Raw genomic sequence first — 14,508 nt, forward strand, 5'->3', positions numbered from 1 at the left:
CATCAGAGTGTCCTTAGGAAGGGACTGGCACATCTGTCAAGCCAGTGTAGGCAAGAGATCTTCACCACCACTAGTTAAAAATCTCACAGGTTTGCTGTTAGCACTGAACAAGGTTAATAATGACCACAGAAAACCTTTGAAATGGTGGCAGAAATATGGGCCTCCCAGCAGAGCAAAAAATACGACCTGTTTAAAACTACTAAGTCAGGAAATTTGATATTGGAAGGGAACAAGCTCAATAAAATAAATCAGGTGATAGTTACTAAGTACCTGTGTCAGGATAAAGGGCAAACAAAACTCAGAGCATTATATCCAGAGCACTGCACAGACAGAATGAACTGCAGTGCAGGTCAGCCAGGGGTGTTGGTACAAGGTAACCATGCTGTGATGAACCACACTTCAAGCATACTCAGCTCCTGAATCCCAAAGCACAGTGCTACCCTGAGAGCCTATTTTAAATCTATTTTGATATTTATAAAATAGAATGTGCTGTTGCTATACACGTTTTCAACTTGATACATTGATATGTCTATTAAAAATAAAAGAGAGATGCTGGCATTAAATTTGAATTTTTGAAAGCTTATGTAAATGAACACTTATAAAGAGGCCATAACAGCAATCTATCAATTAATAAGGAGAATTTGCACTAATAGAATAGTCCTGGTTCAAAAAAAATGCTGGCTGACCAAGACCACGTCAGAGCAGATTTAACCTCACTCAGTTCTTCTCCCATGAATTCTCCCCCACTCCGACCTGTGCATCTCCTTTTTCTAAATGTTTAGGTGAAACTTCACAAATATGGATGACTGGATATTTTGGGGTCATTCAATTGGTTTTTTTTAGTCTTCCTTATTTTAAGACTCAAGTAAGTGAAAAGAACCATTCCTGGGATGCAGGAACAGCTCTGAAGTGCTGAGCTCACAAAGTACCTGACCAGGCTTTTACAACAAGCATGCCACCTTTTTGGTTTTTTGGGATTTTTTTTTTTGGGAGGGGGTATTTCTTTTTGTGGTTTTTGTTTGGTTTTGTTTTTATTTTTAATAAAGACAGCACCCTTACATTACAAATACTTATCTAAGAATACCCAGGAATTTTGAAAAACTTGAGAGAAGAGGCAGGTATCATCCAAATCTCAGTCTGAACTGCTCTGAATGGATAACAACTATAACTTTCTGTGATATTTTAATGAGCTGTGCGACTTCTTCATACACTTGTCTAAATTGCTAGTTAACTTTATCCTAGCTAGTAAGCTGTCCATAGTCCATGAGAGGAGTGATGGCATTTCAGGTTTTGGTGAACCTACTTGCCATCCCACTTCCATACAGAATGAGACAAAACCAAAAGAGAATGTTTTCAGCAAAATTGAATTAGTTGCCCAGCCCAAAACTCTTGAAGTATTTATTCACAGATACAGTAGTTCATCAGCTCAAACTCCTGGCTTTATTATGTGCTTGTCAGAATGAATGATAATGCCAAGTGGCTGGCAGGATAATGAACAACTGCCAGGATAAATGGATCCTCACACAAAGCTCTCTGCAACACAAAGATGATGACGAGAGCAACACTCAGAGCTACACCTACAGTTTCTCCTTTTCCATTTTTCCCCATGTATTGTGCAATTTGCTTCTGTCTCGAGTTTACTTGGCTGGAACAAAGGTGGAATGTGAAACAAATTGTGGCTAAATTCTCCAGAGATGTGAAGCACAACTCTGCTGCAATCAATGTATAATTGCATAGTCATGCCACAGATTAATTTGCTCTCCATGCAAAGAATTTAGCAAGCATTGTAATAGATTCACTTATTTCACAGTTATTAAGTCTGCCCTCTGATGAACATCTCTCTCTTATCTACTCTGTTAGCACATTCTCCCTCCTGTTGCTTCCCACACCCTATATAAAACTAAGGAAATATTATTACAAGTGGAGATTGTGTGTGAAAATAATCCCAAATTCAGTTCCCAGATCTATTCATACAGCACCACCTTCCAAGCCCATGAAAGCAGATTTTAACCACAAAATACAGAAATCAGGGAAGAGAGGATTTAACTGAACTCTTGACTTCTTTGACTGTACAAAGATCCACAAAGGATGCACTGCAGATTCCAGCCTGGAAAACATCACTGACATAAACAGCCCCTATTTAAGCAGTAGCACAACAAGCGAACAAGGATATCCAGTTAAACAAGCTTTACACACAATTTCAAGACTATGTTCCAGAGGATACCCAAGATCCAAAATGAGAAAATATTCAGGAATTTGAACATAATATTGAGTTGATTATTTTTTCCCCAGTCCCCAAAAAGTTACATTTAGAATTTCTACATTATTTACAACATAAACACAGCACACAGATCTAGGGGCCATAGTAAGAGTTGCAAAGGGTCAGTGGGGAAGGAAAAAAGTCACGCTGCAGGTACATCTCAGATTGGAGCAGGTATAGGAAGAAGAGATGGATGGACAAGTGAAAATCTAGCCCCAGAAATCTCCATGGAATGGGCTATTTTCCCCCTCATGTTACATTATGTTAAATACTAACAGGATTTCCAGTACTCACAGGTGAAGGAAACAATGTAAGACATCCAGCAGCTCAGCAGTGCCTCCCCTAACTCCTGTCAGCTCTCTGAGCTCCCAAACAGTGAGATTACAGGGAGAGAAAACAGATTCAGGTCAGCAACCCTGCACACAAAAGCCATCCTTGCAGTATGGATAACAGTGAGAAAATCCATTGCCTGTGAATTCTTGGTGAAGCAAAAGCAATTAGATTTTACAAAAAAAGGAAACAGTAAGAAATAAGTTTTCTTTAAAAGGATAGCACAGACACCAATTCCCCTCACTTCAGTACCACCACGAGAATCTCTCAAACATCTGAAAAACAGGAGAAGCCACTTTTATTCCAGGTGGTCACGAAATAGATTTGGCCTTTTCAACTTCTGGCATACTTAGAAGAGATTATTAGGAAGTACCTGAAGAAGCAGAAAACAATTTTGAAATAACTGGGTCTAAAGTTTAAGTCACAACTTGAGGTTTGGAAAGTAGCAAGGATGGAAAGAAAATGAAGAGCGAGAGAAAAGGAACAAGAATGATGAAGACACTCAAAAATAAAAGAAATTCAAAGAATCACAGGGCCAGTGCCTCCAGGGACCACTTCATCCATAGCTGCCTCTTCTTCCACAGGAGATGTGACAAAGCAGAAATTAAATATCTGCCTAGACAAATAAAAGCTGCACTTCCTTTAAGCAGAGTAATTCAGTGCTTTCATTATTATTTGGGGGAAAAAGGAGGCACCTAAGAAAAGCTCCATTTTCAAATAGTACAATCTGAAATTTATCCAACTTTCATAGCTTTTTATGTGACCAACAAAACCTGTCTTAAACAGGACTTATTTTCAGGGAATACCAAGTCCCATGATAGAGAAAACAGAAAAGGGTCTCCAGTATTCCAAATCATTACTCACCTCAAAATTTAAGACAGCATGGAAGTAATTTTAGGAAGCAACTGACCAATGACAGTGGAAAAATCATTTAGACCAAGTTCTTGTTCCAACCTGACTTGGAGAATATTTTAATTTGCCTGTGGAGGTTCTAGCAATTAGTTTTAGTTTTACAAGGCTCAAATTCACTTTAGAATTTTAGATTTTCCATTTTATAAAAAACTGAAATATATTAACAACAAAATAATGAGAATGTAACTTCAGTAGTCACACACTTTTCCATAGCATTTCAGTTGTGGTAGTCTGTTACTGACGTATCACTGAATAAAATAACTATCCAGGGAGGGATAGTGCTTTCTTCTTAAGACTGCTACAGAAATACAAAAAAATCCAGTAAGTAGTATTTCCTCCCTAACTTGTTTAGGTTAATCACACAACCAGTGCTTAGATTAGATCATTTAAGACTTTTATTTGTGAGTAGTCTGATATTTTTGGGTGGAAGCAGAGTAAAACCCTGCACGCCTGACATATCTGAGCAAGAGCCAGCGAGACAAAAACCAAACCTCATCCTGCAACCTCCCCAGGGAAATCTTTATTCATTTTAATACTTGTTCAGTCAGCTGTCTCAGTGAATGACAAGGTTTTATCTCTAATGTGAATGGCTTCGAAGGCTACTTGCATTATCCATTCTTCAGCAGCTGCTGCTGAAACCACAGCAAACTTATAATTAAATCCAGCTGCCACTACTGTGAGTGCAGTTCTATCGAAGTGAGCAGCAATGCCTCGTGGTTGCTGGCAAGATTCTGCCTCCCTTTCTAGACAATGTAATTAACTCTTCTGCCCCTTTTAGATGAAATAAGCATCAGCACTGAAAATGCTGTTAAATGACTGTAAAATAGTATTTATGCTGAAGAATTCTGCTGCAGTCATTACACCTGAGAAAACAAATTTCTAGGTGGACGATGGCTGACAACAAATAGCTGTTTCCTTAAAAGCACTGAGAGGACACCCAAGGAGACACAGGGCACAGGATAGAAGGAGTTTGCTGTAGAAGAAGTGACAGGATCCACATTAACACATCTACTCTTAAGCCTTAAAAGGCAGCCTCTGGCATAAAGCACAAACCAAGACCCAGCCTGAGTGAATTGCAGACAAGTGCTGGAAAGGAACCAGGACAGGCACCACAGGCTTTCCTTTGATGCTAAAATAATTCTTAAAGGCCACTGTTCCTGTCTTAAAATAGATTTAGAGGTACCAGACCAGAGAAGTTGTAGATCCCCCTTCCTGAGAGTATTCAAAGATGGGGCTTAGAAGCAATCTGGTAGAAGCAACCTTTCCAGTGGAAAGTGTCCCTGCCCATGGCAGGGGGTTGAAAAAAAGATGTTCTCTAAGGTCCCTTCCAAACCTAGGATACATTTCTAAACCCACACATTTCTAGAGGTCTCCCTTTTTTCCTTTCACAGCCAAAATCTGTTCATATCTGTGTGTCAAAGTGTTTAGGTCAGCAAAAATAATTAGCTACCCAAATTTGACTTTGTCAGTCATAATCCTCGCAGTGCTGCCCAAGGCAGCTCCACTCCCTCCCTTTCACAAGAAACACTGAAATGACAGTGCCTCAAGAACATCTCATGGCAGGAGCAGCAATCAGCAGTGACACACTGCACTAATGCCACTGAAGTAGAAAACAACAGTCAGCCAAGCTTTCTGAAGAGTTCTCCAGTTATTTGTACCTCTTTGGAAACACACATCAGTCCAAAGATTTGAGGATGGGAAGGAAAGTACAGCAGAAGTGTTTGACCTCTCACTCTGAGCACAGAAGGCTGAAAAGGGGAGAGCTCTCTGCAGACAGGACAATGAGATGCACAGCAACCATCTCCACTCTGAAAAGCTACCGAAATACAACAAAAATATTCTTAGAGACAGAATAATCTTCTGGATATTCTGCCAAATCAGTTAAAATTCCATGTTGTCTAGATGCTTTATTAACATAGGGGTTGCATCCAGAGCTACGTAAGTACTGCATGAACTGGGTGTTGGCAGACCTTAGCCATGGTTCCTTGGGCTCATTAAATTCTTCTGCATTACCTGATCAAATTCATTGTGATCCAGCTCGAATCCCTGCAGCAAGCTGGAAACCCAAATAAATCTGCCCACAGTCACACAGAGGCCAGCAGGTGTCATGAAACAGAATCCAGATGTTTCCAGAGACTCACAGTCTGCTCATTCACCTTTTGGTAGTGTGTGGGGGGAAGAATGTACCTGCACAGCACCCCTGCACAACACTCAGCTTTGTTGTGACTTCCTACCACATTTTCTGGCACAGCAGCAAATAAATGCCACCAGCCAGAAAGCAGCTCTTCCCTTGTTATTTTTTACTTTTACCTTTTGCAGCAAGCACAGAGTAAATAGCCTTTTGTGGCAAAGACAACAGGGGTGAATTCTCTCTCGAGTGGTTATTCTGAGGTTCATTTACTTCTGACATATTTGTTTGCAGTTCCAGCTCTGCTGTCTGTCTACCTGTCGCTTCCTCCTAATGGCTGCAGAGCCCAGGCACACCAGAGCATCTCAGCAAGATGGGCTGATGATTATATCCTGTCAAATCTAGGGGAGAGCCAGTCATGATTTTTCAATCAGCGTTTTACCATTCCTGTTTTAGAATGGCAAAGCTTTTATTCCTCACGGCTTTTTAGTGGCTGCTTTAAAGGGCTTTTTATCTGGAGAGGTTCGTGTCTTGCTGGTGATGAAAGGTGTTTCTATGGACAATATTGGCAAAGAGCAGGTGGGTGTGAAAAGGGAAGCAAAGAAGAAAGAATGGAAAGTTTGGAGGAAGCCATGCTTTCAGGCTTTTTGAATCCTGCCTAGGGTCTTGCTCGCAACTGGAATTAATCTCTGAATCAACTGTTATCTATCACCGGAACAGATAACGTCATTTTATCTCAACCATAACTTTTTTCCTTGAGAGATTACAGATAGCTTGGACCTCCTGCAGTGATCTGTGCACTACATTAGTCTTCTGCAAACCTCTGCCCAAAAGAACATCAGATTCATCTTGCTCATAGGTTTCTAATCAGCTCCAGCCCCACGACACTTGATATTTAGGTCCAGTGTTACCTTCCTGTTAATTTGTAGCTATATATGCCTATAATTTAATGTACAAAACCCATTATATTTTAAGTGTCAGGATACCTGTCAGTTGTCACCAAAGTACAGAGTACAGAAGACAGATTAGAGAAAGGTGTGTCACCATGAGACCAAACCTTGCCAGGAGATGACTGTTTTGATAGATCTACCTGATGGGAATGACACTGTAGATTAGAAACAGGTTGGTTTTTTTTTAATACTTACAATAGTAATTTTTTTTCTCTTTAAATCATTTAAAAATCTAATGTGAAATTTGTAGGTTTCAATAAGGTTTAGGGGTTAAAAAAAAAAAAATCAAGCAGTAGCTTTTTGTTTCACACATTTTCAAGGTAATTAGGTCAATGGAGTGCTGAAGGTCTCTAACTCTCCAGTGAGATCAGAATCAGCTGAAAGGCTACAACTGAAGACTTTACTGCCTCTAAATTTTCATTAAATTTGATAAACTGCTTGTAAACTGAAAGAAAAAGACATCAGGTTTTTCCACTTCTCCCTGTCCTTGTGGAGGGGCCCAAACTGGATCTGTAGATGCTGTGAGGCTTCACTGCCCCACCTGAGGCAAAAAGAGGCTGTGGCAGCAGCTCCTAAGGTCACCAAGAGGAGAATTGCAGGAGAAGCATCCAAGGGAAGGCAGCAGTGACAGCAGGACACCAATCCAGCCCTGGAACCCCGAGCTGACAGAGGCTGATGAGACCCTGAGGATTACACTGAGACACAAAGCTGCATTTGCTCTGAACTCACCTGATGTCAGCGGGCTCCAGACAACACCAGGGAAGGTGAAGAGATGCAGACTAAGGGGACTAATACAGTAAAACCAGCAATATCTTCATGTGAAATGAGATACTGAGAGGGGGAATTTGAAAAGGTCATCCTTATTTTAGACTGGTTTTAGCAAGGGCAGAGATGTCCAGAAAACTGAAGCAGGACTTCAAAACCACCTAAAGTTATATAAGGGTTAATTTTCAAATGCATGCTGAGCAGTGTTCTACTGAACACTCAACACTGAATAAAAATCACCTGAAACAGCCTTTGAAGCAGTTTTAAATGTCTGAAACCTTCAGTGCAGGAAAGAATTACAGCAAAGAGAAATATTTACTGGGTTCTCAGATCACTTCATCGAAATCAAGGGCTTCTGCATTTGCAATATGACCAATTTATATCAAGGTTTAAAACCTACACTGCCTATTCTTTCATTGAATTAAACAAATTTGTTTTCAAACTGGCTGAGTTCAGAGCAGTGACTGCTTCTTTAACACAAGATCAAGCATTACTTGCTGGCCACAACCAACCTGCCACGTACAAAGTGAAGACATTTAAGCACCATCATCTGAAACTGCCTCCCACTGCTCGTGTTCCCCGTGTGCTTCACACATGACAGACAGAAAGGACGTGCCACAGTCTACTCTTAGCTTCTGATGAGAAGAAACACATCAACACACCTTGTTAGCTCTGCTTGCTGTTCAAAACACACTCCTATGTTTTCAAATCTCACTCCTTGGAAGGGTTTTGGACACTCTAAGTACACAGCACTGTTATTACCTTGACAAGTGCTAAGAAAGGGCTCATTACCAACAGTCCCTAATGCAGGAACAAGGGATTGCAGCATATTCCCAGCCCACAGGTGCTTTCAGGAGCTCACTGGGGTTCCTTCAATGCTGCAGGAAGGCCCAAAAGCATCTCCACCTTCCTCTCTGCCAGCGCTTCTCCATCACAGGAAGAGCATGGTAGCCAAAAAATAGGCACAGGACTGATGGATCACTGCTCCTGGGAGGCAAAAAGGAGCAGAGGAAGAACAGTGAGTCCCACCAGGAGAGAGGGTGATCACAAGGTTTTCTTTCTATCAGAGGACAGGTACTTTCCTACCCTGAGCAGCCTAATCAGTCATCTCTGTTTCCCTTGCCATGACAGGCTGGCATTTTACTAATGAGACTGAGTCATTTGGAGCAGGAGCATGACTGTGCTAGAACAGGAAAAAACCAAACCTGGTATCTTTAAGGTATTATATGCACTAAACTAGAACAATCTAAGCATAAATTATCCTTCTGCCAGCCTCTTCCACTCTTCCTACAGGCTAATGGAGAATTTTCACATTAAAAAGGTGGTCTTGGGTCAAACTGCAAGGGACTCATCGCCAAAATATGAAAACAAAATGCCAGAACCCCTGGCACAATGAAGGCCCAGCTATCAGAACTAATCATCCTCACAAATACTCAAACATCTCCTAGTTTCAGGGGCAAACAAAGATCCATGAAAACTGAAGACATCCCTATGGGCAACAGATCCACGTGAGCTTTCAGCTTGCCATTTGCTACTTCAAAAAAGGAACATTTATAGCACTGGCTCATGGATTTACACTGCCCTGTATGGGTGTAGGTCTTCAGCCTCAAAGAAGAAAATCTGCATGTCTACAGGAAACCAGGATGGCAGACAGGACATTAATCAGAAGTTTTATCAAGCAACTCTTTGCAGGAAGAAACATTTCCTAGAGGAAGATGGAAGAGAATTCTTCTTCACAGTGAATGAAAAGAGTACTTTTATTTGCAAGAAGATATATCAGAATTCCTGCCATTTTAATCAATGGTTTCATAAAAACCCACCTTTGTTTTAAGGAGCTCTATAGTGTAAATTCTGATCTGCCTGGTTTAGGAGGTGCTGGCATTTTTGTTTACCAGAATCTTTATATAGTTCAATATCTCAATAGTGTGTGACCAGAGTCACGGCAGAGATTGACAGCTAGTCAATGAACTGATGAATATCTCCCTCATAAGCATTTCATTTAGCTGCCCATGCAGTGTGCATTTTGCCTTTATATACACAGTCCAACGCCATTATCTTACACTTAATTACTTGGGTCTCAAAGCACCTGGTGGAGGAATGAGCCACTATTATCAACATTCCATGTACAAAGAAGCCCAGGCAGAGTGGGGTAATTTGCTAAAAGTTACTGCACTAATATCCAAGGTCAGTGGCAGGTGGAAAGGAAAGCTCTTACGTGAGCACTGCACTCAGCAGACCACACTGCCTCTCAAGTCGAGTGCCTGGGAAGCACTTACTACAATCTTTAATAATCTGCATCAGGCACTGCAAAAGAATTTAAAATCTCACTTGTGTGACAGCAAACATTAGTGTAAAATTTAACTCTATTGACACTTTATCTGTTAAACACTGGAATATGGTATTCAGCTTTCTTCAAAGAGGACAAACATCTTCTAAGAGGACATACATCATGTCACCATGAGGAGACTTTCCTGACAAGTCTGCCCTGGTCATTCCTCACATATTTTTAAACATCTTCTGATAACACCCATTGTCTCAGATAGACTCAACTGTACTTATTCTTTCTTAATTATGGCAGCCTCTTGCAAGCATTAATCATGCTGGGATTTTGTATCACTCCAGAAATTATAAAGCCTATTCAGTTCTCACTGTTTTTTACTTTATGTCTTAAAACCCATCAGGAGGCACTCAGCAAAACCAGAACAACTTGAGATTCAATGGCAGAACATTTAAGAGTCAAAACTAACCCCTCATTTTCCATTGAGCAATTCTATGTACACAAGGAATAAATAAATACACCCTTGTTTGTAGAAACTGGAATGTTTTCACTGGCTGCATGTCCAGGTAAAAGTCCCAGGGCTGCATTAAACAAGCTAAATGAAATTAATTTGCTTCCATGTCCAGCTCAGGTGGCTACCAGGCCTTGAACAAGATTACCAGGACAACTAGTGAATATCAATGACACCAGCACTGCAGCAGAATTTATTCTTGGCAGTGGGTTTTACCTTCTCTTTTTTGTTAAAGGTTTCCCCTCCCTTTCACTGGGAAAAATGGGGATCACAACTTCCAAACAAGTTAAAAAAATGGAAAGAAATCCAGCTTGCAAGTTTACATTGTAATTGATATAAGTCTATTATTACAAGACAAATTGCAGCAGACAATGCAGGAGACAGCTCAATCTGTTACCGAGTCCCTGCACTGGCTGGATGAAGAACTCGACCATTTCACTCATAAATCTTTCTCTAAGTTTTCATTGCTGCTTGTGTGGGTAAAATAATAAAACTATGGAGTGACGTGAACAAGGGATGCAGTAACACATTTCTAAACACAATTACATTAAGTTTCTTACAGGAGCCCTGACCCTTTCAGCATCTAATCAGGAATATGTTGTGTCCCAGGCTGCAAAAGCACCCCACAATTCCTTTAAAAAGTCATTAGCTGCTATCATGCCAATTGTGAATAATCATCTCTGCTGAGATCACTGTGAGGCACTGGGCTGTTATCAGTCATTCTGGAGGATCCATCACAAACTTTCTGCAAGACAGACCAGGACAAAACTTCATTTCCAGGACACTGATCTACTTCCTAACTCAATGGCAAATATAAATTCCACAAAAAGAAGAAATATCAGAAGATTCTTGAGATGTACATTCCCATTTACTTCTTAGAGTAATGGAATTTAGTAGTATTTTTATACTAATGTGTTGTCTATTGTCTGTAGCTCACAGTACCCAGCAAGGACATCATGAGAGCTGCTGCACAAGTGAAACTTTAGAATTAGCTGCCAACACTGATGACAGAAATAGAGAGAAAAGGAAAAAGCTTGGAGAGGGGGAGATACAAAATGGGATACATGAAGCAATTTTGCTCAAATGAGTTCAAGTGCAGCTATGAAATGCCTGTGGTTCTTCCTCTGTCAGGAGATTGTCAGGAGGCCACAATACCAGAAGTGACAGAAGCCAAGATTACAACCAAGAACATCCAAGGGGCAGCTTTCTGCCAGCAGCTCCTGGTCTCATACCCAGTTCAAGCCTCCCCTCCCCTGAGAGCCCCCAAGAGGGATACCTGGACACTGCTGCCAGCTGAGGGGGGGCCTCGAGGCACAAGGACAGGGGCCACTGCACCTGCAGTCCCCTTAGACAGCCTCACCTCTCAGCACCAGCTTTTGCACTGACGTTTGACAGCACGTGCTCCAAAACCAAACTGGTTTTCCTGGCATCCATCCATTCCACTGAATCCTCTAACAAAAAAGATGCTGAGAGAAGAGACCCCTTTTCCTTTTGGGTTAAGTGTTGGAAGGAAAACAGTCAAATTCACAGTAAGGTCACACAGACAAGCAGTGGGGAGGGGACAGACCAGACTTAATGACTATTTAAACCCAGAATGCATTACCATTTATTACCACAGCCACACTAAATCCAAGCTACTTTAAGAGCAATATTCCAACATCAGCCAGGAAAACTGGAGGCTATGGCTGTTAGTCCCACAGTACATTTCTTTTTTACTTTTGCTTGCACAAATATGATACAAACCTCAGAAGAATCTGACTGGAGGCACCTGCAACAGTTAAGAGGCCTCACACTCTAAATTACCTTGCTTTTGTTAGGCAGGTGAATGGTCCATAACATTCTTCCTGAAAGAAGGTTTTTCCCTTCAGAATTCAATTTATAAACTTACTCCTGCCAGGCTGCGATAGCAGCTGCTGTATAAACCTGAAAATGATGACTACTGGAATTCTTTTCAAACCTCAGGAATCAATAGAAAGCAGACAAACGACCAAAGATAAAAGTTCCACCCAACTGCAAAGAGCAAGGACTGCAGGATACCTCTCATTGTTTTTACAGTGGCTGCAGTCACCAACCTGTGAAATAGAGACTGCACAATCTCATTTCAGCTCAAAAATCTGACCTGTGCTATCCACACGCTGCACCCACACAATCTGCCTGTTGGGAATGCCTCAGTTCCATAGGTATTTCCAAGCAAAAGGAGAGTCAAAAGACAATTCATAATGGCAAGGACAACTTATAATTTGCTGAGATAGATTCCATTTTGTAAAAGCTTATTACATGGGCTTCTTGGAGATTCTGATCCTGCTTACCTTGAACCAGCAGCTCTTCTGTAAGTCAGTAACAAACAACCTGCCTTGGTGTCACTCTGGCTCATCTCAACTCACCCACATAAACTTGTTTCTATGGGCAGTAAAGAAATACCCAATCACAGCTAAACTGAGCTAATATTGTCTGCAGGCAGCACCAGTTCCATTGTAAACAGCTCTGCATTTTATTTATTGTTATATTCCTTCTCACTCATACTGCATGACAGACAAGCCAGGTGAGGACACGAACATATTAGAATTTAAAAGGGGAAAAACGAAATACTTCAAAATCTGCCTTCCTTTGAACAAAACACAATATGCTTCAGTTGAAAAGGAAATTATCATTTGCCTAATACAAAAGAAATCCTTTGTCCCAATCACAGCCTACTCTGAAGGAATTACTTTCTTCCCTCCCTTAAGAAGCCAAATGGATGCAGTTCTGTAATTTTGGAGAGCTTTACACAGTGTGTTAAATTACAAGAGAACCCATTGTGGGTTTATCAAATTGTGAGCCAGTGTGTGAGACAAAAAGGATTCTCATTGAGAGTGGGTGATAGTCTAAGTCACACAGAATTCAGTCTATGGTATGCTAGAACACAGTGAAATGAAAGATTGGTGCATATATTATTCCAAAAATACTATGAAATATTTGGTTGTGAGCTATAAAACCTTCCTACTTTGAAAAGAAAAATCCCATGAACAAATGCAGTGGTTCATTCGCTGCGTTCTTTACCTGCTGCCCACCTGCTTTGACTTGGAATTTACTCTCACAAAAGTAAAAGCAATGCTGAGAAATTGGTAAGAGCACCAGAAGAACATTCAAATTGAGAAGCAGTAGACAGATACTCCACAGGACACCACTGCTGATATTCAGTGGTATTATCCAATACAGGTATTTACTCATCTGATATCAATCAAAGTAGATTTTCATCTTGCTTTGTTAAAATTGAATAGTAAAAAAAAAATGCTAAAATTCTCGAAAATCAGAGCACAACCAAATAAACACTCAAAAGTGCAACAGAGGCATCTTTAATTTCAAGTCAACATTAATAAAATATTCTTGCTTTAACAATTATTGTTGAACATGCATTTTATCCAGACACCAGATGCACTTGAGACAATTTCCACTGGACTCACCATACTGGCAGCGAGGGCCCTGGAATCCTGCAGGACACTGGCACATCTGGGATCCTTCTTCAGAGCATTTCCCTCCATTGAAGCAAGTGCCAGCAGTGCAGAGCACTAGAGCACACAAACAGAATGGGTCAGGGTTTTTTAGCTGATTTTGTGCCAAGGATCCTCCAGAACTGCCTTTCTGTTACAGTCCTGTTGTAACATGACCTTCCAAATAAGACGAAACCCAAATTTTTAAGTGGAAGGGTTAGACTGCAGTAGGACTTGGTATCATAGGTGGAACTACCATTTTGATATGAAGAAGTTTAATAAAAATAAGACTTGGACACTGCAGTTTAACTTGAAGGTGCTTCAGAGGCAGAAGACAGGACTCAAAGCACTGCCTGAATCCAAAATAAAACAAGAAAAACTGCCAGACAATAATGCAGCAAAGGATAAGAACCACTGATGCACTGGGAGATATTATACATGTGGAAGGGAATTACAATTCTTCCCTTCCTCTAACACAGAACAGTTTTATTTACAGTAACTTAAATTCCACATAGTCGAGCCAAACTTGCAAAGAGTATCAAATAGAAAAGATTAATTCAACCACTTTGGTGCCTTAAAAAATCCAAAGCAAGTCTGCACTGCTCTTTCAGGAAGAAAATTTCCTACTGCCACTGATGCTCACATATGGTAAATTCCTTTAGACTGGAGATTAAAACACATATTGTAAACATATTTTTGACTTCTTACAACTAAACAGGTGCACACTAAATATGTAGATTCAGGCTGAAACTAACAGCAATACCTCTCATACCTTGTTTTTGTTTTTAATTACAAAGAGACAATCATAAAAGCAAGCTCTCTGGATGCAGCCCTGAAGTTGGTATGAAGGTTAAAAAACAAATAAGAACAGATGCTAGCTTTCATACAGAAAACACAATTACTG

The 14,508-nt window shown here is 40.6% G+C and overlaps 1 protein-coding gene across 1 annotated transcript in view; it reads right to left on the reverse strand.

The window, feature by feature from the left end:
• LOC138114727 (multiple epidermal growth factor-like domains protein 6) overlaps positions 1–14,508 on the reverse strand; it is a 190,323-nt gene that overhangs the window by 162,114 nt on the left and 13,701 nt on the right. Inside the window, exon 4 of the mRNA XM_069024526.1 lies at positions 13,578–13,682. Coding sequence (XP_068880627.1) covers positions 13,578–13,682 — 105 coding nt within the window. The remainder of the gene's footprint in view (positions 1–13,577; positions 13,683–14,508) is intronic.

This window comes from Aphelocoma coerulescens, chromosome 9, assembly GCF_041296385.1.
Source record: "Aphelocoma coerulescens isolate FSJ_1873_10779 chromosome 9, UR_Acoe_1.0, whole genome shotgun sequence".
In the NCBI taxonomy this organism is placed as follows: Eukaryota; Metazoa; Chordata; class Aves; order Passeriformes; family Corvidae; genus Aphelocoma; species Aphelocoma coerulescens.